Here is a 25,611-nt window from a genome sequence, read left to right on the forward strand (position 1 = left end):
TGGTCCATCTAAAAATAATAACTATGTGGTCTCTGATATTGATTTGTTATGAAACAAATCTTAAAATTTCTTATTTCATTCTTTCTCACTAAATTACTAATTTTATATATATATATATATATATATATATATATATATATATATATATAGTTTTATATGAGATCATACTAAACTTAGCCGATCAAATTGGGTTCAAATTTCCCAGCTCCAATTTAAGAGGACCCAACCCAACCCAACCCAACCCAAACCCAACGACTGCGCAGCTTCCAGATTTAAATCCAATCCAAGTTTCGGCCCTGCATAAAATGAACCCAATGTCTGTTCTATTCAGGTTGAGTACATATGCGACATGGGCTGGTGTGGGCGGGTTCGGCAAAAATGTCGCACGCAGCAAGTCACCGAATTGGCTACCTCTTTCATTTAGCCCCCTCGCTCCGCTTCTTATTCGTGGTCGGGAAGAACGATAAAAGCATCGGGCAGGCAGAAGAGGGTGAATCCCGCGAGTACGAGAGGGTTCGGCTCCACCGATGGAGGAGATCGCCGATCACCCCTTCACTTCCTCATCCTCCTCCTCCGTTGATGGGCAAGCGACCGTGGCCGGACCCTATTCCTCCGTGGCTGCGCCGCCCCCTCCTCCTCTTGCTCCTCCGTCTCCACCGGCGACGGGCTCCTCAGTCGTCGGGAGGTTCTACGACGACGATGATGAGGAGGGGGACGTGTGCCGAATCTGTCGCAACCCCGGGGACGCCGACAACCCCCTCCGCTACCCTTGCGCCTGCAGCGGGAGCATCAAATTTGTCCACCAGGATTGTCTCCTCCAGTGGCTCAACCACAGCAACGCTCGCCAGTGCGAGGTAGGGTCCCTTTGATGTATTGTCGCCACGATTATTTCGGTGCTAGGGTTATTTTGTCCTATGCCCTCTGTCGGGAAATTAGGGTTTAATCGCCTCTGCTTGCTTTAGCGCGGCATTCGGTCGTGATTTACATGTATTAGCAGTTTTTAATCGATGGGCGTCACAATTCACGAGATTTGGAGGCCGATGGCGTCTTTCAGGACACAATCTGATTAAGAAGACGAAAAAGGTGCACACAACCTTTTGATTTCCTCTAGAGATAATTGGCCGGACCATCTCATGGGTCTTTGTACGACATCCTTGTGAATAGGATTGAACTCCGATTGTCCTGACTTGCTTGTCTAAGCCATAATGGAGATAAAGAGAAATCCATGGGGAACAATCATTATATTAATCATCTCAGCATCCCACTTTATTCCTTTTTTGGGTTCCAAACATGACATCGACCCCAAACACATTCTTGCTTGAGGTCATTTAGCACTAGTTGGATGCCGAATTCTATGTTTGGGTAGTTCTCACTGGAATTATATGCTTACTGCTTTATACAAATTAGAAATTATAAGAATCATGTTTAAAATCTTATAAATATGTGCATTTTTTTTTTGTATGGTCAAACATGATGCTAACTGTTACAACATCTAGCAAGCATTGTCTTCAACAAATATGGTAGTGTAATAGCTTAGTTTAAATGTGTGCAAAATTCCCTACCAGTCAATACCTAGCAGTTCCTTTTCTTTAATTAACATGGATTGCTTGAAGGAAATTTGGCTATACGAGACTTGAGTTATTTTGATATATAATGTGGGAGGTGATTTACGTTGATTTGTAAGGGCTAAAAGGATTTATGTCATTAATTGGGCTTAAGCATCATGGGCCAGGTTAATCAAGCTAATGGGCCAATTGTCCATCAGGTCATGTCATGAAAAATGATATCTGATCGGATTTAATATTGATCATGATGAGGAATCCAAGTAGGAAAAGTCCATATGTGAAAAGCGGGAGGCGTATTGTTAAAACCCTAGCAGATTCTAAGCTTGGGGTTGATCTATTTAGGAGATCAACCTCCTTGGAACTCTATAGGGGTTTCTTCCTCCAAGTTGCTGCTCAAAGGCTGCTAAAAAAATTCATCTATTGCTTGTCAAAAGAGGATGAATACATGACTATTTATAGGGCTTCTAAACCCTAACTCCTAATAGGACTCTTACTCAAGACTCCTACTCCTAGTAGGAGTCTTGAGTAAGAGTCCAACTCCTAATAAGACTCCTACTCTAAAAAGCAACCTCCCAACTAATCCTAACCCTAGACGACCTCTTCACCTCTTTAATAGGGGTCGACTAGGTAGGTTTTACATGAATGCCCCTTTCAATAAAATTCAATTAGGACTCTCCTAGCTAGAGTCCTAACAGACCCGCCTTCTTCAAATCAGCCTTGTCCTCGAGGCTGACGATCCATGAATTCTGGGAATTTGATCTTCAAGTCGTCATAGTTCTCCCAAGTGGCATTTTCTGCTGGTAGGTTCGCCCACTATATTGGCACTTCAATAGTGGGTTGTCGTCGTCGAGTCACAATCCGTCGATCAATAATGGCACTCGGTTGGGTCTGAAGTTCTCCTTGGGTAGTCATATTTGGTAGATGGCTTTGGGCTGTCTCGTTTTTTCCCAGATTGAGCTTTAAACATGATACATGGAAGACTGGATAGATTCGGGAGCTAGTGGGTAAGTCCAATCTGTATGCTATCGCTTCGATGCGCTCCAAAATTTGGTAGGGTCCATAGAACCGAGGTGAAAGCTTCATAAATGCTCTGGTCTGGATTGATGTTTGCTTGTATGGCTGGAGCCGTAGGAAGACCCAATCTCTTACTGAAAATTCTCTTTTGCCTTTGTGTTGGTCATATTGTCGTTTCATCCTTGCTTGGGATGCAGTGAGATTATCTTTTAGTAACTTGAGCATTTTGTCTCTGTCTTGTAGTTCCCTGTCTACTTGTTCTACTTTAGAGGTGCTCAACACATATTTTGGGATCACAAGGGGAGGTCGGTCATACATAGCCTCATAGAGAGTACATTTTGTGGATGAATGATAAGTTGTATTATACCACCACTCGGCCCAGGGTAGCCACTTTGTCCACTCTTTTGGCCGGTCACTAGTGAAGCATCTGAGGTATGTTTCAGTCTGACCGTCGGTGACACGGGAGTGTCTAATTTGCTACAATCTGCTCATATGGATCATACTGATAATATGATATTTTTTGCAGCCAACATAACTGTCGATGAAAGTTTAGCTTTTGGCACTGGAAAAAATGTGTTTCACACTAAATGCACTTCTCTTCGCAAAGTATGCTTGGTAATCATCGACAGCGGCAGCTTTGAGAATGTGGTATCTTTGGAGATGGTACAGAAGCTAAAGTTGGACACCATCCCTCATCCGCATCCATACCAGTTATGTTGGCTGCAAAAAATATCATATTATCAGTATGATCTATATGAGCAGATTGTAGCAAATTAGACACTCCCGTGTCAGTCGGTTTGTGGGTGATATGCCGTACTCATTTTTAATTTAGTGTCCCTCATCTAGAATAACTCTGTCCAAAATCTGCTTGTGAAGAACCTATAACGATCACTTACAATAGATCTCGGCATCTCATGCAATTTTATAATATTCTTCATAAAGATTCGAGTAATACTAGAAGTAGTGTAGGGATTATGAACAACGCAAAAGTGAGCATACTTTGTAAGACGATCAACCACGACAAGAATTGTATTTTTTCCTTGTGATGAGGGAAGCCCTTCGATGAAGTCCATTGATATATCAGTCTATATTGAGTCCGGGATGGGTAGAGGTTGCAGCTTTCTGGGGCGTGCCACTGTCTTGCCTTTATATCGTTGACATACATCACATTGTGCCACATATTTAGCAATAATATTTTTCATCTCTGCCCAATAGAAATTTTGCTTAACTCTCTTATAGGTTCTAAGGAACCCGGAGTGCTCGGTCGCAGGTGTGGAATGCATCTCTTGAAGGATGATTTTATGCAAGTAGAATTTGGCACAAGCACAATGCGTCCCTTATAGCGCAATTCTTTTGAGTCCCAACTGTAATGAGCCACGGAGCTTGGTGCTTCCTCCAATTTTTTTTTATGATCTTGCTGGTCTCCGGATCTTCCTGTCCCTCTTAATATCCTCAAAGAAGACGCTGGTCAGAAGTGAAATGACCAAAAAATCAACTTACTCGAGTAGTCGCGAAAACGCATCTGCAACAATATTCTCTTTCCCCTTTTTGTAAGTTATTTTATAATCATATCCAAGAAGCTTTGTTACCCACTTTTGCTGCTGGGGGGAAGATATCTTCTGCTCTAAGAAATATTTTAGGTTTTTATGGTCGGTCTTGATTTGAAAGCGTCACTCGATCAAGTATAGTCTCTATTTGGTCACCGCATGCACGATCGTGAGCATCTCCTTGTCGTAAATAGTCATCTTGAGATGGGAAGGAGATAATGCCTTACTGGTATAAGCGAGGTTGCGGCCATCTTGCATTAATACAGCACCAATTCCGACTCCGGAGGCATTGACTTCAATAACAAAAGTCTTGCCGAAGTCGGGTAGCACTAGTACGGGCGTTGTTGCAATGCGGCTTTAAGTTTGTCGAAGACGGTGGAGGCTTTGTCCGACCATTGGAAAGCATCTTTTTTTAGCAAGAAAGTAAGGGGTGCACTGATCTTTCCATAGTTTTTCACGAACTTGTGGTAGTAGCCTGTTAAACCGAGAAAGCCGCGTAGCGATTTTATGTTCCTCGGGGTTGTCCAGTTCTGCATTGCTTCAATTTTGGAGGGGTCCACTGCCACACCTTCCTCTGATATGATATGCCCAAGATATTCCATCTTCTGTTGAAGAAAGCTGCACTTCGATTTTTTTGACAAAAAGAACACGTTCTCGCTAAATCGTCAAAACAAGTCGTAAGTGCTGAAAATTACTTTCAAGAGAAGGGCTGTAAATAAGGATATCATCGAAGAAAACCAGCACAAACTTACAAAGATAATTCCGGAAAATATTATTAAGGCTCTAGAAGGTGGAGGGAGCATTGGTGAGACCAAAGGGCATTACCAAAAATTCGAAAGGTGGAGGGAGCAGTGGCCGTTGTGTGTTCGAAAGGCGGTTTTCAGTATGTCTTCTTTGCACATTCGTATTTGATGATATTCGGATCGAAGGTCCAGCTTTGTGAAGACTCGTGCTCCCTTTAATTCATCAAGCAATTCATCTACTACTGGAGTAGGATATTTGTCCTTGACGGTTATGCTGTTGAGAGCTCGATAATTAATGCACATTCGCCATGTTCCGTCCTTCTTTCGTACGAGGAGCACCGGTGAAGAGTAGGGGCTGTAACTTGGCTGAATAACTTCTGTTTCGAGCATCTCTTTTATAATCCTTTCTATTTCATCCTTCTGGAGATGTGGATACCGATATGGCCGAGTATTTGATGGAGGTTTGCCCGGAAGAATCGGTATACAATGATCATGCCGACGGGTAGTAGATATCTGAAAATTCAGCAAGCAAAGGAAGTAGGTTTGGATCTTCAAATTCTATTGGCTCTCCCTTAGTTTGCTGCTCAAGTTGTACCAAAAAGCCGTTGCATGCTTTGTGCAAAATCTTCTTCATTCGTTGTGTGCAAATTGTCGTTACATCACCCCCATGTTTCCCGTGCAATATCACCTGTTTCCCCTTACTATAAAATTTCATAATTAGTTTCATAAAATTCCAGGAAACATCACCTAATGTCGTCAGCCATTCGATGCCGAGCATGACCTCATAATCATCAAAAGGGAGGAGGAAGAAATATGCAATTATCTCTTGATCCTGCAGCAACAGTTTCACCCGCGGGCACCTATGATCACACTTCAAAATTCGTCCGTCGATGACCTTAACATCAAACCTGTTGCAATTCTCGATAGGTAAGGCCATCCGGACAACAACCTTGCTGTTTATAAAATTATTAGTGCTCCCGGTGTTAATAAGAACGGTGATAGGTTGTTGCTTCAGAAGTCCTCCCACTTTTATCGTTTGCAGGTTCGCATTACCGGCAAGGGCATGCATCGTAATATCGACCGGCTGCTATTCTTCAACCGCGACCTCTTCCTCATGCTCCTGGGCCTCGTCCTCCATGTCTTCAAGAGGTTCAATCAATAGGAGGCGGCCCCTTTTACAGCGATGATCGCAGTTCCATGGCTCGTCACAATGCCAACAAAGACCCTTTGCCAATGATTTAAAAAGACGCTCGGGCGCTCGCCTAGGCGCTCGGGCGAGGCGAGGCGAGGCGAGGCCCGAGCTCCTCGCTAAACTTCCAGGCAGGTGACCGAACCGGGATTTTAGGTCTGGTTCGGTCTCCGATGGTTAGTTGGTTCAATCGAACCAACTAAAACCGATATCAGCTGTCGCTACCGAACCCTAACCCTGCTTGTTGCCGCTGCCGCTGCCGCTCCCGCTGCTCGCCGCTATCGCTGCTCGCAATTGTTGCCGCTGTCGTCGCTCCTGCTCCCGCTCCTCGCCGCTGCCGCTGTCGCTGTCGCTGCTCGCCGCTGCCGCTGCCGCTGCCTCCGCCTCCTTACACTCCCGCTCCCGCTGTCGTTGCCTCCTTACACTCCCGCTGCCTCCTTACACTCCCGCTGCCGCTTCCTCTTTTCTCAATCAGCACCCCCCTACACTCTTCCTTCTCCTTCTGTATACTGTTAACAGTATATTGTATACTGTTAATATTGTTAGGTTTATTTGAAATTATTAATTTTTAATACTGTTAATAGATTAATAATATATTATTTTGATTTTAATACTATTAATTATTATTAATTATATTATATATTTTTATATTTTAGCGCCTCGCTTCGCTCGGGCGAGCGCTTAGCGCCTCGGGCATTTTTGGACTTTAGCGCTTTTTGGCGCCTAGCGCTTTTTAAATCACTGCCCTTTGCTGATCGGTCACGTAGTTCTTCTCTTGTCATTTTTTTTGGTAGCGAAGGACGACTGGGAGCAGAAGGAGGTTTATATGCTGCGGGCCTAGGAGAGGTTCTGTAGCAGATTTTTACGTCTAAAGTGTAGCAGTTTGGACGTAAAAGGTCAATGGTTTATATTGAGAATTTTTTTACGAAACCAAAGAGAAATCCGCTGTTAGGAAGTGCAAAGCTGTTGTAAAAATTTCGTAGATATTTGGACAGAAAAAACGTAGTAGCAAGATCAAACAAACTGTGCTATGCGGCTTTTGAATTCTGTAGTGCATCTAGCAGTTTAGACGTAAAAGATCAGTGGTTTATATTGATAATTTTTTGATGAAACCCAAGGAAAATATGCTGTTAGGAAGTGTCGAAGCTGTCATAAAAATTTCGTAGAGATTTGGACAGAAAAAACGCAGTAGCAAGATTAAATAAACTGTGCTATGCAGTTGGAATTTTGCAGTGCATCTTTCGTTGTAGAGATAAAAACTTTGCGACGAAAAGTTTATGCAGCAATATAGGAACGATTTTTTTGGATTTTTGAATAAGGATAACTAAATTGCAGCAGCAGTAAGGTAGGAAACTAGAACCTATTGCAATTCATGGGGAGATCAAAGGATGATCCGCGATGGTGGAGATGATGGCGGAATTCGACGACGATCTTTTAAGCAATTGTGGGAATTACTTTGGGCGGCTGTGAGGGCTGATGGATGGCTGGATTTTTGAATAAGGATAACTAAATTGTAGTAGCAGTAAGGTAGGAAACCATAACCTGTTGCAATTCACGGGGAGATCAAAGGATGATCCGCGATGGTGGAGATGACGGTGGAATTCTGCGACGATCTTTTAAGCAATTGTAGGAATTGCTTTGGGCGGCTGTGGAGGGCTGATGGATGGCTGTGGAAGGGCAGCGAGATGCCAAGAACGCTGCTCTAATACCAAGTGTTAAAACCCTAGCGGATTCTAAGCTTGGGGTTGGTCTCTTTAGGGGATCGGCCTCCTTGGAACTCTATAGGGGTTCTTTTCTCCAAGTTGCTGCTCAAAGGCTGCTAAAAAGATTCATCTATTGCTTCTCAAAAGAGGATGAATACATGACTATTTATAGGGCTTCTAAACCCTAACTCATAATAGGACTCATACTCAAGACTCTTACTTCTAACCAACTCCTAATAAGACTCATACTCTAAGAAGCAACCTCCCAACTAACCCTAACCCTAGCCGACCCCTATTAAAGAGGTGAAGAGGTCGGCTAGGTAGGTTTTACATTAATGCCCTTTCAATAAAATTTAATTAGGACTCTCCTAGCTAGAGTCCTAACACGTATCAATAATGCAGAGCCATTATTGGGCCGGATCTCATGTTCACTGTATTAGATCCTGGTTTTTAGTCCCATATCGGATTTGGGAGGAGACTTGAGTTCTTATTGGTTTGGATCTTGACAGTTTTAATTTTTTGTTATTATCATAATTGTAAAAGAAGAATTTTGAAGGGACCTAAATTGGCTTATGACATTTTGTCATCAGATTCTGAATCTGCAAATGCACCCATCACCTGGATATATGGGCTGATCTATTATTTGAGTCGCTAAAAGAAATATAGAACATAGGCTACATGAAGCTGAATTGTAAAAAATGGTCTATAAATGTTGCCTTTATAAGTTGAACTCCAGCAAGCTTTAAAGAAGCTGAAGTTTTATTGCATTTGTTATTTTTACTCCTATGTATTGTTAGTATCTCATTGTGCATCATTATGCAATTGTAGTTCTGATGATAATCTAGCCAAACATGAGGAAAATGCCCTCTGAGGTTAGAAAAAAAGATTTTAAACCGCAAGCTTTGGTGCGTAATTCCACATTTTGTCCAATAAAAATCTCTATCATTGGATATGTGGGGCATCTTTCAAGAAAAACTACCACCCTCTGATGAGCGATCTTTGCAGCCCAACAAGAAACAGAAAGCAACCAATTATACTTTATATGTGTTAATTTTCCTATACCTTGTATTGGTGTGAACTTTACACCGTGGGCTGCCCTTTTTACCACGGTAGTTGCAAGTTTGCTTTAACCATGCAGATTTTAGGTGCTAGTACATTAGCACTTGGTTGTTGTTGTGATGGTTTTATAGCAATGTCGTTTTCTCCTGTAGCTGATGATATATTGAGTTTTTTTATGCTTGCAGGTCTGTAAACATACTTTTTCTTTTTCCCCTGTTTATGCTGAGAATGCCCCTACAAGACTTCCTTTTGAAGAATTTGTGGTTGGAATGACAATGAAAGCATGCCATGTTATGCAATTCTTCCTTCGGCTGGCTTTTGTTCTTTCTGTTTGGCTCCTTATGATACCTTTCATTACATTTTGGATTTGGCGCCTAACGTTCGTGAGGAGTCTTAGTGAAGCTCAGAGGCTGTTTTTCAGTCACATGTCTGCACCTGTAATACTCACTGATTGCTTGCATGGTTTTCTACTTTCTGCTAGCATTGTGTTTATATTTCTTGGTGCAACCTCTTTAAGAGATTACTTTAGACATTTACGAGAACTTGGAGGACATGACGCTGAGAGGGACGATGGTCAGGAAAGGAATGGTGCTCGTGCTGTTAGGAGGCTTCCTGGCCCTGTTAATAGAGTCCCTGTTGGTGATGGGAATGCTGAAGATGCAGGTGGGGCTCAAGGAATTGCTGGGGCAGGCCAAATAATTAGACGTAATGCGGAAAATGTTGCTGCTCGTCTAGAAATGCAGGCTGCTCGTCTTGAAGCTCATGTTGAGCAGATGTTTGATGGATTAGATGATGCTGATGGTGCTGAAGATGTGCCATTTGATGAGCTTGTTGGTATGCAAGGGCCTGTCTTCCATTTGGTTGAAAATGCTATAACTGTAAGTCTCATTATACCTTATTTCCACTTGTAGATCCAGTAATTACTTCTTTAATCATGCTTTTATGTTTTTGGGCCTATATACTCTTCCGTTGACTTCTACTGTAATGAATGTGCTTGCATTGTAACTTTCTTTTTATATGAATCATTCTTTTTCTTCAATTATTTATCATAGATGTTTTCAGTGTTACAATCTGCTATTATAAGATAATGCAAAAACAACATAAATGATGCACCTAAATGTGTTTTATGATTATATTACCTTTTAAGAATCCAAACTAGCCAACTACACGCAGTGATTGAAAAAGGCGCTCGGGCGCTCGCCTATGCGCTCGGGCGAGGCGAGGCGAGGCGAGACCCGAGCGCCTCGCAAATCTCCCAGGCGGCGCGCTTCAAACAGGCGCCGCCTGGGCGCTCGCTCGAGCCCAGGCGTTGGGCCCTTCGGGCGAGCGCTTGGGTAAACCAAGGCGACCGAACCAGGATTTTAGGTTTGGTTCGGTCCTGGTTCGGTTGGTTTGTTAGTTCAATCGAACCAACTAAACCGATATAACCCTTACCCAACCTTAACCCGCTGTCGCTGCCACTCCCGATCCCGATCCTGATCTCGCTGCTCGTCGTTGTCGCTGCTCGCCGTTGTCGCTGCCTCTATCGCCGCTCGCCGTTGTCGCTGCTCGTAAACGCTGCCTCTGTCGCCGCTCGCGCCTCCCGCTGCTCGTCGCTCCTGCTCCCGCTGCCGCTGCTCGCTGCTCGCCGCTCCCGCTTCTGCTCTTGCTGTCGTTGCTCGCCGCTGTCGCTGCTCGCAAACGTTGTCGCCGTCGCCGCTCGCGCCTCCCGCTGCTCGTCGCTCCCGCTCCCTTTCCCGCTACTGCCGTTGCTCGCCGCTGTTTCCTTGTTTCTCAGTCAGCAGGCTCAGTATACAGTATACTGTTAATATTAAGTTTATTTGAAATGATTAATTTTCAATACTGTTAATAGATTTTCTTAATTTAATAGCATATTTTTATTTAAAATTTTAAATAATTATATTTATTAATTATATTATATATTTTTATATTTTAGCTCCTCGCTTCGCTCGGGCAAGCACTTAGCGCCTCGGGCGTTTTTGGACCTTGGCGCCTTTTGGCGCATAGCGCTTTTTAAATCACTGACTACACGTGCAATGCCCAATGTTTTTTTCCCACTAGGAAAAACCAAAATAATTTTTTCCCCGTATAAGTGCCACAAATATGCACCAAGAGTTATCAAAGTTTGAGCAGTAAGTTCTAAATCGAGCTACTTCATGTAAACAACGGCGAAGAAATTGATCTTAATTCCTTTTCACTTTCAGTCTGTTTTGAAATCACTGATACAAGGATTGGAGTTCTTGATGATTTGTGTTTTAGGCATTCTTGATAAGATAGGTTTTGATGGATAGTTGTAGGTTAATTGATATATTTTAGAAACAATCTCAGATTGCAAGAGAACTTGTTGAAGGTTGTGATCTCAAACAAGTGCTGGACTGATGTGGATTATAAGAGAATTAGGGGCTGTTAGAGTGGGTTCTGTATGACTGTTGGAAGAACTTAATGGCCTATGGCATCAGATGTTGTAGAGCAGGTTTTACGATTTCTGAGGGAATTTAGTAGAGGAAAAGATGGCTCTTTGAAGGGGACTGGGTGGGGTAAGTTGGCAGCTGGACAGGTCTGTATATTTTGTTGCCAATTGGTTCTGATGCAAGGTCCAGATGCCAGTGGCAGAGTGAAAAGTCTTGGAGAAAGCTAGGATAGATCTTGGGTGGATTTGAAGGCTTTATCAATGTGTATGAAGAGATGTGTATGGCAAGCTTTTAAGGTGGAAACAAGAAAATTAAAGCTGCAGAAAAGGATGAAGCTGTTGCCTTGCTTTGTGTCGCGACAACCTCATGATGTCTAGAGTTGAACTAATATTGTTTATTTGACTCGAGAGCCGCCATACATGAGAAAACCCCCAGGGACAACTTTTTTCATAGTATTTTGCATCTTTCTAATAACATGCACCCACAGATGATCTTACCATGCATCCATAAAGGACTTTTACAAGTCCAAGACACTAGATTAAGCCTGAAGTAAAGCTGATCATAGCATGATTATTATTGAAGAACATCCAAAGTGTCCCTGATACATTTATATTGGAGGTCCTTGAAGTCCTCCACACTCCTCCCCATCAATTTGTAGGCTTGGCATATGACGTCGTTGACTAGTTTATCTGAAACTCATGTGGTCCTCGATCAATTTAATTTTTTCATTTATATATATATATATATATATATATATACACACACACACACACATATGTGTGTGTGTGTGTGCGCGCGCATGCTGTAGGCTTATGAGGTTTTTGGTTAGCAGAAGATTTGTTTCTTGATATTGGTTTTGCACACAATTTGTTTCGAGGGAATTTTCTTCCTATTCGACTGCAACACTAGTTAAATTTTGTTCTACATTAGGTTTTAGGTCTTTGTGCTTCTACGTATGCACAATGCCTTGATTGTTTTGCAATATTCTTGGGATATTCCTCTGCTGTCTGCATATCTAGTATGAATCATGGCTGCATCCATCTTGTTTGCATTTATATATATATATTTTTGTTTGAGATGCATACTTATTGTTGGTATTCTATCTGTTGGCTTTTCTAGTCTCTGTCTCAATCTGTCATACACTTGTAATTATGCATAAAAACTTATTTAAGCAACATTGCTTTGTTTTGTACTTGAGAAGTCGTGTAGCAACTGTTTAGTGAATTTTCTTTCGGTCCATGTCTCTTGGTGGTATTAATTTTGTGGAAAACCTCCCCCCTTATTCATATTTCCAATTTCATATGCAAGGCATCCTGACAAACAGAAAGGAAATTTCCAAGAATTATGATAGGGTATCATTATTGGAATATACCCTACTGTAAAGTTTAAAACTGCTTAATACTGTTGTTCTTATTCTTATCTTCTCATGTCTATATTGTGTCCTATACCTCCATTTAGCAATCTTGAGAAGTAATATTGAGCGGAGCCGAATGATAATGGTGGTGTGATGATGCAGTATCAGGTGACAGTTGTGGATGCGGGGTGTGAGAGAGGAAGAAAGGGAGATAAAGGGAGTGACATAATACGGTATACTAGTCATGCCACTTTTTAGAATTTGGAAGTTAGTATGAGATAATGGAATAGTCGAATGATCACTTTTTTTTTTGTTGTTAAAACTAACATATCATAGATAGAGGATATAGTGTTGTTATTTTTTCTTAGTTTTTCTGTCAGTTTATGCTGGAATTTTTTTGGAATTCCTGCAAGATTTATGGGTAATATATCTTGTGTGCAGTCCATTTTCTGTGCCTTTTGGGTTGTAATGCTCTGCTTGAACTTTTTTTAATGTTTGTGTTTGTTGACAGGTGCTGGCAAGTAATGCTATATTCCTGGGTGTTGTCATTCTTCTTCCTTTCTCATTAGGGAGGATTGTCCTCTACTACGTCACATGGTTCTTTGCATCAGTCTCTAACCCAATGATGGAAAAAGTCATGCCACTTTCAGAATCAGCCCTTTCCTTGGCCAACAGCACATTGAAGATTGCACTGTCTGCAGCAAAGAACTTGTCAAGTGAAAGCAATAATGAAGGCCTCCTGGGGAACATGATGGAGGCAGTCACTGGATCCCAGAAAATTAATGTCACTGGTCTACATGAGTTCTCTAATAGTGTTGGCGGGTCTGTTTCAGCTGATCTTGTCAAGGGAACAGTTATTGGCTCCTCACATCTTTCTGATGTGACTACTCTTGCAGTTGGATATATGTTCATATTTTGCTTTATTTTCTTTTATTTTGGGCTCCTTGCTTTGATCCGATACATTAGAGGTGAGAGAATGATATTTGGGAGACTTTATAATTTACTTACAATAGCGGAAGCTGTTCCTTCTCTTCTTAGGCAGCTCCTGGCAGGAATGAGACATCTGATGACCATGTTTAAGGTTGCGTTTCTTTTAGTTATTGAACTTGGGGTTTTCCCATTGATGTGTGGGTGGTGGCTTGATGTGTGCACTTTGAGGATGCTGGGGGCAACAATTGCTCAAAGAGTTGAATTCTTTTCTGTCTCACCTGTATTTAGCTCCTCAATTCACTGGCTCGTTGGTATTATTTACATGCTCCAGATCAGCATTTTTGTCAGTCTTCTTAGAGGGGTAAGCTATAGTTAAGTTGCTGCTATTTCTATAGGTTAAACTATTATGCCAGTAAATGATTGTTCAAGAATGGGCCTTTCTGCTTGGTAGGTGTTGCGGAATGGAGTTCTCTATTTTCTGCGGGATCCAGCAGATCCAAATTATAATCCATTCCGTGACCTTATTGATGACCCAGTGCATAAACATGCACGACGCGTTTTGCTGTCTGTTGCTGTTTATGGCAGTTTGATAGTAATGCTCATCTTCTTACCCGTCAAACTTGCTATGCGTCTTGCACCTTCCATCTTCCCTTTGGACATCACGTACGTTGACTTCTAGTTTTTATTTTTTGCATTTGATAGTTATTTTATTTGACAATATCAATTCTGAATTCACCTTTATTCACTCTAAACATTTTCAAAATGCAGTATCTTTGACCCATTCACTGAAATTCCTACTGACGTACTACTGTTCCAAATTTGCATACCATTTGCTATTGAGCATTTCAAGCTACGGACAACAATCAAATCTCTTCTTCGGCATTGGTTTAAAGCAGTTGGTTGGGCTCTTGGTTTGACTGATTACTTGCTGCCACCATCCGAAGGAAATGGCAATCAAGATGCTGGCAACATGGAAGCAGTGAGACGAGACAGATTACATGTTGCTCGTCAAGGTGGTGCTGGTGAGAATGATCAGCCTTTGGTACCGAGAATTGCTGCTGAAGATCATCTAGGTACGGTTGATATTGTTGGAAATGCTGATGCTGCTGAAGAATCTGATGTAGATGATCCAGCAGATTCTGAGTAAGTACCTTGGATGGAGTGACATTCATACTGCATGATTAATTTTTATCATGTTTTTGCTTGATTACTTGATTAGAACTTCTTAGATAGCTCTGTTCATTAAGATTTTTGTCATAGATAAAACATTGTGATACTTGTTCTTGATAGCTTCTATATCATGTGTTCATGTTATCGCTCATCAATCTTTTTCTATGATTTTGCTGCATTTAATAACTGGTCTCAGCAACATATCATGACTTCACGCTCACTGGTACCTTGCTTGTGGAGTCATCTCTACATGGCACTTGAAGAGCATGCACATGTAAGGAGTGTTGGGTGGGTCTATAACATAGATACGTTACAATGTGTCCTGCAACATGTGTTGTAACATTAATAGCTTGTTGCTTCTGTGTCTTAGAGCACTATTATTTTCTTTTATGGGAACTTCTGAGAAGATAAAAGTCATTTTAGCAGTGGCATGATTTTATTAGAAAATGTCACGAGCTTCAGTCTTTCATATTATTTTGAATAATTATTTGAAGTGCCACACTGTGTACCTGTAGTTCACTGTCATAGCTTGCACAGCCTGTCAAGTCTAATCATATAGATATGATTGTTGATTGTTCTTGGTTATTCAAGATGAATTGGTCTATACTGCAGATTAAGTTGCTCAAGGGATAAGCTAATGTGGGATTTCCTTTTCATGTTTGTGTAAAATAATATAAAAATGATTTGTTACTGCATAAAACAAAATACTACATATGAATTCAAGAATTTTGCTGTGATTATAATTCTAATTACATTATTTTGGTGAAAAGTTGATGCTGTAAGATCTAACATACCTAGGATGGTTGTAGGTGGCTGCCTGAGAGTAACCAGCCTCTGCGAGCAAGATAAAAAAGCTGGGTCTTCAAATACGAACTGATCCTGTTGCTAATGTCAAATCATTTAGTTGACTTCATAAACTTATTACTTGCACTGGTTTAAATGTATGTTGTTCTTGAGTGCATGTGACACTAGGGATTACATACGTCAGTGGACATGCATTTTTTGAGCAAACATATAATCATAGTTAGATATCAGTTGTTTGTGGGATATCCAGGCTTGATTTCTGATTAATGGTTATATATACGTAGGCTAGAGTTTTGTTACTCAATCTTTTCATTCCTTTCATTAGCTGGTTTATTGAGATATATGCTGTTGGCAAGTTTTATCTGGTTTACTTGGAAAAGGTTCAAATAAATATAGCCTACTATTTAGTATTTGAAGCAATGCATGCCTCTATTTACTAACTATTTGGAGGTTTTTAGCAGCCAAGAAACCTTTCTTTCCTATCCTAAATTCTTTGTGATATAGTCTAAATTAGAAACACTTTTTCTAATTTTAATTGCTGCAGTTGCTTGAGACTGCTGCTCCAACAATATTTATTACTGAAGTCAACCATAGTTTCCTACCATCACCGTACCTGTTTCTGACCAGTTTGGAATTTTTTGTTTATGTTTTTGGCCTTCACTTTTCTTTTTGCCTTTTAACTTATGTTTTCTTTCTACAGCGAAATATCATTCCTGATTTATGTGGTTTTAAGGCACAGTTGTCCTTTTGATTTTCTATCTTGAAGCATTCATGAACAGTCATGATAATGATCTTGATTCCAGATTTGGCACTCTTCTTAAACCTCAAATTTAAATTTCTGCTAATTCATTTTGATATCACGTTCTCCATGGTGATATGAAATCTATAAATGAGAATTGAAGCATTTTCTTCAATAGTTCTCCATTTGGGCTCGTAGGATTTGCCATATGATTGGATGGGAGCTCTAGTGATTTTGTGGTTAGTCAATTGTCTATACACAACATGACAAACACATTTGTCCATAAATCACTAGAAACCTTGTCATGTACTTGTATTACCAGTTGCTAGGAACACCTTTATAACTAGTGCAAGTAAAAGTTATTTCATATGAGATATTCTTTCTTCACTTTGACTAGGCAATAAACTTCCTTCTCAGTTGTCTAAAATTTCTATCAAATGATCCATGATATTGTTTGTTATTTGATTATTTTGTCATGCATGGTGAATCATAATTGCCACACGAAGTTGGAGACCCTGGATATTTTAGTGAAGCTGATTTCTTCTTTTTTTTTTAAGTGTGCTCTTTTATGAATCTAAATTAGTATTTTTCAACAGTTTTGATAAAGATTTTGGCAGTGGCAAAATCTTTCAAGAAGATGCTAGAAGTGAAATAGGCATTATATATTATTTAAATTTTCAGGTATCAGTATCTGTTCTTCTGTTATGTAGTGAAAGCTGTTGATCGAACAAGAAGTTTTTGTGCTTAAGTATTTGGTTATCTGCAAAGGTCAAAGTGCCATGCAATGTATATGCTTATCAAAACATATCCAGTGTGAATAAAATTTCTTTTCATTTTGATTTTAGTATGCAAATAATTGATTTTAATTTTCACAAGTTACAAAAAGAGGGTGTCACACATCTTGCTTGCTACCAGCATATGCTTTGACATACAACTGTCACACGCCATACTGTTCCCATGTTACACTGTTGGCACTGGGCTCCAATCACTTGGTCTATTTTATATAGATAGTATTGGACAATGCACATAGTCATGCTGGCTGCAGCTAATCCTTCCCTATGTTACTTAAAGCAGTACAAACAGGCATCTTGATCTATGTTATCTTCAAGTGAGTTACTGCCTTTTTTTTAATATTGTGTCAAATACTATGTTGTTATGTGTTGTTATGGACCTCTAGTTTGAAGTAGTAAAATCAGGGTTACTACATTGCTTAAAAATTTTGTCAAGTTTTGACTTGAGAATTGTCAAGAAGTTTAAGTTTAAGGGAATTGACATTAATTTTACAAGTAACTGAGACCAGAAGAAATATGATTATATATTTTTGGAATTTTCACAAGTGAAGATACATTTGATTAGTTTAACAACTGGAGAAGAACCTTGATTTTGCAGCTACTATTGGTAAAACAGTAAGCATTATCACATGTCAGAAGCAGCTGATAGTATGCAAGTTGCAAAAAGACATTTTCAATAATTGGAGTCAATTATATATATCTTCTTTTACTATTTGCTTCATGAAGACTCATCACTAAATAATCCAAGTGCCATCATGTTCCTTGTGACACTTAGGGTGTTATTTCTATAGTATCTCAACAATATTATTCATAAATCATAGATGGTCTTGTGACGACCTCATAGAATGTTGCCTATGTTTAAGGTGTGCTTTGCGGTGTTACACAACTTGGGAAGCACGAACATGTCAACTTGGTCGACGTATCTGTGTTGGACACGGATACAATTGGACATGTGTCCAACATGTGTGTTTTTATTTATTTATTCTTTTTTATTTGGGACATGGTGTATTCGTGTCGGACGCTTCTCCTGTGCCGTCCCCCCTTGCATAGCACTCGTGTGCAATTGTGTGGGCTTCACGTGATGGCGGGGGATGCATGGAATTGAGGGAAATTGAGCCCACCTGCATCTATCGTCCATGGGAAGGTTGAAGCTACTGTTGCACACACCACGACCCGCCGGCAACCTCACCCCAATTGGCGACTTCACCAGCACCCACGCATGACGCGTGGTCGTGCCTTCGGTGACCTAACCCTTGTCGATGACTTTAGCAACACCCATCACATGACCCATGTGATCATGCCCTCGATGACCTCACCCACATTGACGACTTCACTAGCACCCATCGCACGACCCGTGCGGTCGTGCCTTTGGCCACCCTCACTGGCAACTCCACAAGCACCTGCATGGCTGTGCCCTCGACGATTCGTCAGCGACCTCATGCCCGTCGGCGACTTCACCAGCACCCATCGTGCGATCCTGTGTGGTTGCGCCCTCGGCGGCCTCACTTATATGCAAACAGTAGATCCATGACCTTGACCGCAGAAAGCCTTCTCAGGGCTTTCTGTTTCTTTTTAGTATTCCCTAAATTACAATGCCACGTAACTATATTGATGGTAAATTACGTTATTATTTCTTATTGGTAATTAGTCATGTATCAAATTTATAACAGAAGTAAGTTATGTGGATATATATGCTAGGAATTTATTAAAAAGTACCAAATGTACTATAAATTTTAAATATAAATATTATAAAGCATATTAATCAAATTATATATGTATATATACACACACACACGTGTCCTCATTGTGTTCATATCATAATTTTTTAAAAATTGATGTGTTGTTGTGTCCTGTGTCTATGTCTGTGCTTAGTACACGACTCTAGACACTTCCTCTGCATTTTGTCTATCTTACCATTTTATGGTGTGCAAGATCATTAGATACTGCTTTGGGTTAACTTCTGCTGGATCAGGAACTGTTACCCTTTAACTTACAGGCGTCTGACAAACTTTCGTCAGTTCCAATAGATCTTGAACATATTTATTAGGTTACTTCAGGTTGCTACCAGGTTTGAGCCCTTTCTGGGAAATTTTTTTGTTCAGTCCCTCTATCCTAGGACCAAAACTGATTGAATTTATTTTTATTGATTAAATAGATTCTTCAGTTGAACAGTTTGGAATTAAACCAAACTGGTAACTTGTTGTTTGAAACATTTCCATCCTGGTCATCCTCTTATCTGTTTTTTATTATGTCTGTACATTTTTATGTCTCATGTCGATCTATGACTCTTAGCTTGGTACAAAATGAAGAACCAGTTTCTGTGAAATTACTGTTGTATCTAATGATGGTTGAACTTTTGGCAGGTATGGTTTTGTTCTTCGTATTGTCTTATTGCTGGTCTTGGCGTGGATGACACTTTTGCTTTTCAATTCTGCAATGATCGTCCTGCCTGTCTCCCTTGGGCGTGCACTCTTTAATGCTATTCCTAGGCTTCCAATTACTCATGGTTTCAAGTGCAATGGTAAAATGATCATATTCCTCTATCCTTGGAGATCTAATGGTACTTCTGAATTTTCTAGAAATTGACAATGTTTTGCTTGTCAGATCTCTTTGCTTTCAGTATTGGGTGTTACATCATCTGGATTGTTGTAGCTGGAACAAGGTATTCAGTTGATTATATCAAAACCCATAGAGTACATGTTTTGGTATTGCAGATATGGAAATGGTGTGCAATTATACTGAAGAGCTCTGCCCTCTTGTCAATATGGGTGGGTAAATGTTATTCCAAGTGTTTCTTTCACTGTTTCTGTGGACTCTGTGTCTTTCCCTGACTGGCTTTTGTTTATGTAGATCTTTATCATCCCAGTGCTTATTGGCCTCTTGTTTGAGCTTCTGGTGATTGTGCCACTGAGGGTGCCTGTGGATGAAAGCCCAGTTTTTCTCCTGTATCAGGACTGGGCTTTAGGCCTTATATTCCTGAAGATCTGGACTCGCTTGGTATAGCCAAACTTTATATTTCTCACTTACGACATGCATTACATGTAAACCTGATAAACTTGGATTTTTTTTTTTCATCTATACGATGCTTGATTGGTGCAACATTAGTAATTAGGATTTAATGATTACTAATCTTGAGCATTCTTACTAGTAGAACTGAGCTTTATGTTGTAACAGGTGATTTTAGATCAGATGGCACCACTAGTTGATGAGAACTGGCGCAGGAAGTTTGAAAGATTAAGAGAGGATGGCTTCTCACGCTTGAGGGGACTCTGGGTGCTGCGTGAGATTATGATTCCAATCATCTCAAAACTGCTGACCGCACTCTGCATCCCCTATGTGTTCGCAAAAGGCATCTTCCCTGTCTTTGGCTATTCATTGATAGTAAACTCTGCGGTGTACCGGTTTGCCTGGCTGGGCTGCTGCCTCTTCAGTTTGTTGTGCTTCTGTGCCAAGAGGTTCCATGTCTGGTTCACCAATCTTCACAATTCCATCAGGGATGACAGATACCTCATTGGGCGTAGGTTGCATAACTATGGGGAGGAGATCACAAATGAACCAGAGACCTGGTCCCATGTCCAAGACTTGAACTCTGCTGATAATAATTTAATTCACCACGAACAAGAAGCTGAGATTGGACTGAGGTTCAGACATGCTAATCAGCGCCCTAATCGACAATAGAGACAAGCACTTGTATCTGGAAGATGCTTTGAAACACTCTGCTGCTGATTCTAGCATTTGTCAAGTTGATAATACTAAATGGTGTTTTGACAGTTTAGGACAAAGAGTGTCGACTTGTTCCCTGTTTATCGAGATCATGAGAAAGAAAATTATTCTGAACTCTGTAGTTAGGGGCTTTATCGAGTCAAATTGCATGTAATGCTGTTGTAAATGTATGTAGGGTCTTCGGCCTGGTATTGTGGGTTCTTTAAGTAAAACTGTAGCTTGAATTCTCTTTGGGTGACATGTTTCCCTTTGAATTAGCTTACCCATTTTTAGTTTTCCCTATTAATTGAATTTGTTCTAGATAGATGAAGACCAATCTTCCTATCAATGGGTTGTGATCTAGCTTTACTTGATCCAGATACAGATTGCATGAATAATAGCTCTGACCATCGTTTGTGAGACGCGATTCTCTACCATCTATGTTTGACATCCCGCCTTCCATAGTTTTCATACTCCCATCTTCATGTTTGTGCAGGTTAGGAATATAAAGAGCCTTGTAGCTTAGACAGGACACATGCATTAGCAAACTGTAACAAGAAAATTGACTATATTTTGTTGAAGATTGAAAAGTATACACCTACGGAAATGGAGAAAAATAAATATAAGCATAAACTCATGTCCTCATTAGACCGAAGGTTTGCATAATTAATTACCTGAGCTGCAGCTTTGGTGTCTTTGATTGCATGGGAGGTACGAGAAAAAAAATACAAAGGAGAGAAAGAAATGAGATAACAGAGACTAAGGATTAGGCCGAGAAAGTACTAGAACCGTCCCATGGACTATCTATAAAACGATAATTTCTTTAGCACGGTGTGTGTCGCGAATCGGATGATCGATTATTGTTGAGGGGCCACCGCATCGCTTCAGAAGAGAGATGGACGACATGGACACCGACGTCTCCGGCGACCGTCGGGGCGCCACAGCTGGGGGCGCCTCTGAGGTTTTCTCACCGCCACCGCTGCCGCCTACCGCTGTCGCCAACGGCGACCTGAGTGCCCAGAACAACGCGTGGGGCCTTCTCTCTTTGGCCCGTCAACTTGTCGATCAGGGCAAACCTTCCCTTGCTCTCCAGGCGGTGAGTTTCCGGAAAAGAGCGATCCTCTTTGGGCTATTTCATCAGCATTAAGTTTTTATTGGGATGTCCTAATTTTGTTTTGTTTTTTTTGGCTTTTTGGAATACATTCGATGGACCGATGAATGGTTTTCTTTACCGAAATTCCTGACTTAGGTTAAGAAAAATTGAAAAAAACAATATTTCTTGTCTTTATTTATTTATTTCTTTTTGGGTTTTCTTGGTCTAAGGATCGCATGTCTTTTGAGGTCCAGGCCTTCTTGATAAGGGGGTAATAATGTTCCTATTTCTTTCCGTTCTTTTGTTTAAGATGCTCAGCTCATTTGTTTTGATGAATTGGGAATGAAACTTGTTCGCTTGTGTAGCCGAGCAGGAAGTATGTTTCGGACCAAACAGGTATTTGTTTAGGTCAAGAGTTCTTCTGCTCTCTCCTATTGTGTTATCGATCCCTGTAGCCGGGTTTCCGTCTTTTGCCTGTGTTAGGAATGGATTCTTGTGGTTACGTTATCTCTTTGTTTTGTAATCCGAAACAATGTGGTAACAAAAAATCGCATTGTATAGGTATGAAGGAATTCGATCATGAGAATAAAGGTGAAAGGCATGTGGTAACAAATTAATCCGTTTAGAAAGAAGCCCACAGTTGTTATCTGATTTACACTGAACAGCTTAGATTCTTGATTGAAGCCCTTGAGTTGAACTTGTATTCTTGGTTTTTCATCAAAAATAATCCCAGATATGCTGTCTTCTTGCCCGTCATTCATATCTTGATATTGATATCAAGAAAATATATTACAAGCTGTAGAAAACCCACTCCTCTCAAGCTGTATTTCTTCCTTATACTCTTCCTTTCGTTTCTTTTCCTCCTTTCTTTTGTTGCTCCTTCCTTTTAAGTTTCCTCTTCTCTGAGACCTCCCTTGATAACCTTCTTTGCAAATGTTATTGAGTTACTCCACGCCAATCTCAACTAACTTATGTCTGTAGGATCTGAAAGAGCATCTTATTTATTATTTGACTGAAACCTTGGGTCTTAGAATAAAAAATAAGGATATGTCTTGCTCAAAACTTGCATTTGTGAAATCTGTTCTATCTTTTATGTGCTTTATAATCCTTCTATCCATATCTTGATAGTCTGTGGTGAAATGGTTTGTCTAGGAAGCTATGGATCTTTGGTTGTTTAACATTGTGAATTATTTGCAATTCATGTACCTCGATCATGTACGTGTATTCTTTTTTGCACCTATAACATTAGTTACAACTGGAAAAAGTTCTTTCCAAGTCCTTATGAAATGTTGAGGTGATTGTTCATGGGCTACCTTCCATTTGGTATATGAGTATAATTTTGATGTTTTCAACCTCTTCTTATGTTGCCTTAGGGATGATTCATTTCTTATCACTTTGACTTTGTTTATACAGATTCATCTTGCTTTTATATTCTGTTAATCAAGGTTCACTGGTAACTTCTGCTTTTGATCTGCTCTTTTTTAAGTTTTGCAGAATTTTTTAATGGCTAATTCTTGTGATTAAGAATTTTTTAAGTTTTTACATCTTTGGTAATTGAGGATCTTGGATTTTTCATTGATCATACGTAGATTTTTCGATCGAATTTATGTGGACCATGATTACATGGCAAAGATGTTCTCCTTATGGCTGCTTGACAACCAAAAGCCAAAGGGCATATAACAAACTCTCTTACTCATCCAATAAATTGTCAAAAACACTAAAAAGTGCTTTGGTGTACACTCAACTCTAATATTTGAGATTAGGAAAACTTATTGTTCATACAGGTTATGCTTATCAAGTATAGGCATCACCTTGTCAATGACGCAGACATAATTTTCCAGAAAGCCTTTCTCCATATCCATGTGGTTTCTAGTTAGAACTTAGAAGGACCATCAAACAGGTTAATAGAGCGGTATATGTAACAGTCACCATAAGTGTTGCCTATTGAATAGATAACCCCTAAACTCAATAATGAAGCTACATTTCTTAGACCTCAACGTCTTTGAAGTTTTAAAGAAGTTTAACAGCTTTACCTTATGTCTGCATACTAGATTGCATATGGTGTTGCACCAAGTGTAGTTCATCAGAAAATGCAGGAATAGTCATGTTTGAGTGGGAGACAACGTATATTATTCTTGAGAATTTATGTGTGTTGATCACTTTGAGTCAAAATTTACAATATAGTTGTAACTTGTAAGGTCATTTATGCTTTACAGAAAACTGTGTTTTACAATTACGACCAGTGGAATCAGAAGAGGCGAAGAAAATAACTTTAAGAAATTATAAAACAATGTCTAGAAATCAGAAACATTAAAAAATAGATGAAAACAATTTTCTAAAATATTCTTATTCTAAATTTTCATAAAAATATGTAGAAAACCAATAAAATCATAAAAAAGATAATAATGAAAGGTAATATAGAATATTTTAATTTGAAAACAAATGTTAGTTGTACCATACAGAGAAATTACTATAGTGAATAGCTATTATATATGTCTTACAAAAAACTTATAGCATATCTATTTGCAGCTTTGAAAATAGAGTTACACACTATTATGTCCCTGATCTTCTCTAATTAACATGTCAGTGAAGTGTTGAAAAATGAAAGACAAAAAAATTATTCGGAGAGAGTTTCACGAGTAACCATGATAAGACATCTCTCTTTTATGTGAGTGCACCTCTATTCCAATAAAGAGCTAAGAACCATTCTTCCTTTCCTCTTTATCTTGCATGTTGGTGGGGACAAACATTGCAACAGTAGTAGTTTACAGCATATGCAATAGTTTTGTAACTACAATAACAGTAGTGACTCCTATTTTCCGTAATTATAGTCTCAATTTTTTTTCGTCTTTCTTCCTCTACTTCCTTCTTCTTCGGCTTCTTTTCTTATGATTGCCAACTATGGCAACCATCAACATATTTCTGCTTCTCACATATCTTCCTTTCTTTGGGCTATCAAAATTGACTAGGATTAGCCAAAATTTGGCCAACCATGGTTGATGTTGATGAGTTCAAACCAACACTAATCAATTTCTGGTGATAAGAAAACCAACGTATTTCTTCCTCTGCTTCCCTCTTCTTCGACTTCTCCTATGATTGCCAACTATGGCAACCATCAACATATTTCTGCTTCTCACATATCTTCCCTTCTTTGGGCTATCAAAATTGACTAGGGTCAGCCAAAATTTGGCCAACCATGGTTGATGTTGATGAGTTCAAACCAACGTGAATCAATTTCTGGTGATAAGAAAAACCAACATATTTCTTCCTCTGCTTCCCTCTTCTTCGGCTTCTTCTCCTATGATTGCCAACTAGGGCAACCATCAACATATTTTTGCTTCTCACATATCTTCCTTTCTTTGGGATATCAAAATTGACTAGGATTAGCCAAAATTTGGCCAACCATGGTTGATGTTGATGAGTTCAAACCAACGTCAATCAATTTCTGGTGATAAGATCAAGAAATTGGTCAATTAGCCTTGGTTGTGTTAGGATCCCTTTATTTTCTGAGCTTCGAATAAATGTTTTATTGAGTTGGTTTAGTCTAGTAAGAGTCTTGGTGGATGTATTTGTTTCTTTTCGGCAAGCAATGAAATATTATTCAGTCTTTTGACAAACCTTAGGAGGTCGATCCCCTCGAAGTGATCAAGGAGGTCGATTCCTTCGAAGTGATCATCCCCTTTTCTCCCCTTTCTTCTATGATAAAACTCTAGGGTCTTATCATTTGGTATCAGAGCAGCGATCCTCGGTGTTCTCGCTGCAATTTCTCACAACACTTCGTCGTAGCTATCATCATC

The 25,611-nt window shown here is 39.9% G+C and overlaps 2 protein-coding genes across 2 annotated transcripts in view; both read left to right on the forward strand.

Moving 5' to 3' along the window:
- Positions 1-400: 400 nt before the first annotated feature.
- LOC135676565 (probable E3 ubiquitin ligase SUD1) lies at positions 401-20,982 on the forward strand. The gene is made up of 9 exons (XM_065187895.1): positions 401-854; positions 9,006-9,698; positions 13,097-13,876; positions 13,967-14,178; positions 14,284-14,658; positions 19,383-19,540; positions 19,624-19,787; positions 19,870-20,016; positions 20,194-20,982. The coding sequence occupies exons 1-9, from the start codon at positions 528-530 to the stop codon at positions 20,695-20,697; spliced, it is 3,360 nt and encodes a 1,119-aa protein (XP_065043967.1). The 5' UTR covers positions 401-527; the 3' UTR covers positions 20,698-20,982.
- A 502-nt stretch (positions 20,983-21,484) lies between these two features.
- LOC135676571 (uncharacterized) overlaps positions 21,485-25,611 on the forward strand; it is a 28,622-nt gene continuing 24,495 nt past the window's right edge. The window contains exon 1 of the mRNA XM_065187901.1: positions 21,485-21,817. Within this exon, the coding sequence (XP_065043973.1) occupies positions 21,617-21,817 (201 nt within the window). The 5' untranslated portion in view covers positions 21,485-21,616. The remainder of the gene's footprint in view (positions 21,818-25,611) is intronic.

This window comes from Musa acuminata, chromosome BXJ1-1, assembly GCF_036884655.1.
Source record: "Musa acuminata AAA Group cultivar baxijiao chromosome BXJ1-1, Cavendish_Baxijiao_AAA, whole genome shotgun sequence".
Taxonomy (NCBI): Eukaryota; Viridiplantae; Streptophyta; class Magnoliopsida; order Zingiberales; family Musaceae; genus Musa; species Musa acuminata.